Genomic DNA, 2,500 nt, shown 5'->3' on the forward strand with positions numbered 1-2,500 from the left:
ATGTTTACATTCTAATGGACAGACCACCAAGCTGGATTGTTATTACGGTGACTGTCAAAATAAAAGTACCAAGCCGGATTGTTATTACGGTGACTGTCAAAATAAAAGTACCAAGCCGGATTGTTATTACGGTGACTGTCAAAATAAAAGTACCAAGCTGGATCGTTATTACGGTGACTGTCAAAATAAAAGTACCAAGCTGGATCGTTATTACGGTGACTGTCAAAATAAAAGTACCAAGCTGGATTGTTATTACGGTGACTGTCAAAATAAAAGTACCAAGCTGGATCGTTATGACGGTGACTGTCAAAATAAAAGTAGCAAGCTAGATCGTTATTACGGTGACCGTCAAAATAAAAGTAGCAAGCTGGATTGTTATTACGGTGACTGTCAAAATAAAAGTACCAAGCTGGATTGTTATTACGGTGACTGTCAAAATAAAAGTACCAAGACCTAGAGGAATATGGACTGGGAGTCATGACACCACGGAGGAAACCTTCTGATTATCTCTACTGAGCATGTGCAGAACTGCTGGTTTGATCAGGAGCAATGTTTCAAAAAAGTTTTTAAAAAGTTGCCTTTTCACCTCGTTTCCATGGAGACGGAGTCGGAGCATTTTCAAAAAGTTGCATATTCAGGTTCTCCGAGCTCCATTGTCGTGTAAACATGGAAAGTTCTTCACCTTCTTCACCTGTGTGTGTGTGTGTGTGTGTGTGTGTGTGTGTGTGTGTGTGTGTGTGTGTGTGTGTGTGTGTGTGTATGTGTATGTGTATGTGTATGTGTATGTGTATGTGTCTGTGTGTGTGTGTGTGTGTGTGTGTGTGTGTGTGTGTGTGTGTGTGTGTGTGTGTGTGTGTGTGTGTGTGTGTGTGTGTGTGTGTGTGTGTGTGTAGGCTGCTGAGCTGTCCATCAAGTTCCTGAGTGCAGAGCGAGCGGTGGAGGTGATTCATGTGGTCGGACCTCGACTCACACAACTCGGGAACTTCAACGCCGTGGGTGGAAACACACACACACACACACACACACACACACACACACACACACGTTGTGTATCTCTGTGACTCTGCTTCCTGTCTGAAGGCCGCCGAGCTCTACTTGAACCTGGATTTGATCAAGGAGGCCATCGATGTCTTCATCGAGGGAGAAGAGTGGAACAAGGCCAAGAGGGTCGCCAAGGAGCTGGAGCCCAGGTCCAACACACACACACACACACACACACACACACACACACACACACACACACACACACACACACACACACACACACACACACACACACACACACAGCAGAGGTGGTCAGGGGCCCTGGAATGTTTCAGATCCTACTTATCAGATCAAACTTTCTATGTCGACCTTGGAGACTATGGGTGCTTCCTATCTCCTTTTCCTTAACCCTGTGGACGTCACAGGGTTAGTGAAAGGAGTTAATGTTAGGGTTGGGTGACTACTAGGAGATAGGAGAAGAAGGAAACTAACTTATATAGAGCTTTACAAAGCTCATCACGTTCACCCATTCACACACCAGTAGAGGCCGTCACTCCAAACTCCAAAAAGGACACTTCAGCATGTAGGCAGGCACAGATGTCAGAGATGGGAATTGAACCTGCAACCTTCCGATTGGGAAACGACCACTTACCAACTGAGCTATCCCACCTAGGAGGAACCATCAGGACGCATTACTGGATGTCTTTGTCTTCAGGTACGAGGACTATGTGGACCACAAGTACAAAGAACACCTGAAGAACCAGGGAAGAGTGGAATCTGTGAGTACACACAGACACCCACACACACACACACACAGACACACACACACACACACACACACACACACACACACTCACACTCACACACTACAACCAGTGGGAACCTTTGAATGAAGTTACATCAGTTCGTTGGAGGAAGATGCTCTAAAATCTGGATTATCTGTGTGTGTGTGTGTGTGTGTGTGTGTGTGTGTGTGTGTGTGTGTGTGTGTGTGTGTGTGTGTGTGTGTGTGTGTGTGTGTGTGTGTGTGTGTGTGTGTGTGTGTGTGTGTGTGTGTGTTGTGTTTCAGCTGGTGGGGCTGGACGTCATGGCTGCTCTTGACTTGTACGCTGAGAGAGGACAGTGGGACAAATGTATAGAGACGGCGTCAAAGCAGGTTTGATTCCCTTCAGCTCCTCAGAGCGTCTTTCCACTGGACCACCAGCGGGGGCACTGCCGCGACCGCTGTGGTTCTGGTTCTAGTTCTGGCAGTAACCCGGTTCCTGTGTTGTGACAGAACTTTAAGATCCTCCATAAGTACGTGGCTCTGTACGCAACACACCTGATCAAGGAGGCGGAGCCTGTGAAGGCTCTGCAGCTCTACACCCAGCACGGAGCTCCACCCACTCCGCAGGTACACACACACACACACACCTGTCTGTGTGTCTGAATAACCATGAGGAGGACGAGGATGAAGATTAAACTTGTGGTTTCTCTCAGAACTTTAACATCTACAAGCGTCTCTTCCTGGATCTCA

At 47.1% G+C, this 2,500-nt stretch overlaps 1 protein-coding gene across 1 annotated transcript in view; it reads left to right on the forward strand.

Annotated features, from left to right (window-relative positions):
- Positions 1 to 2,500, forward strand: part of ift172 (intraflagellar transport 172) — an 18,006-nt gene that overhangs the window by 13,478 nt on the left and 2,028 nt on the right. Inside the window, exons 36-41 of the mRNA XM_080490089.1 lie at positions 894 to 992; positions 1,081 to 1,190; positions 1,700 to 1,763; positions 2,054 to 2,140; positions 2,261 to 2,377; positions 2,464 to 2,500. The exon at positions 2,464 to 2,500 is cut by the window's right edge and continues 74 nt beyond it. Coding sequence (XP_080346215.1) covers positions 894 to 992; positions 1,081 to 1,190; positions 1,700 to 1,763; positions 2,054 to 2,140; positions 2,261 to 2,377; positions 2,464 to 2,500 — 514 coding nt within the window. The remainder of the gene's footprint in view (positions 1 to 893; positions 993 to 1,080; positions 1,191 to 1,699; positions 1,764 to 2,053; positions 2,141 to 2,260; positions 2,378 to 2,463) is intronic.

The sequence above is a fragment of the Lipophrys pholis genome, assembly GCF_963383615.2.
Source record: "Lipophrys pholis genome assembly, chromosome: 21".
NCBI classification, from domain to species: domain Eukaryota; kingdom Metazoa; phylum Chordata; class Actinopteri; order Blenniiformes; family Blenniidae; genus Lipophrys; species Lipophrys pholis.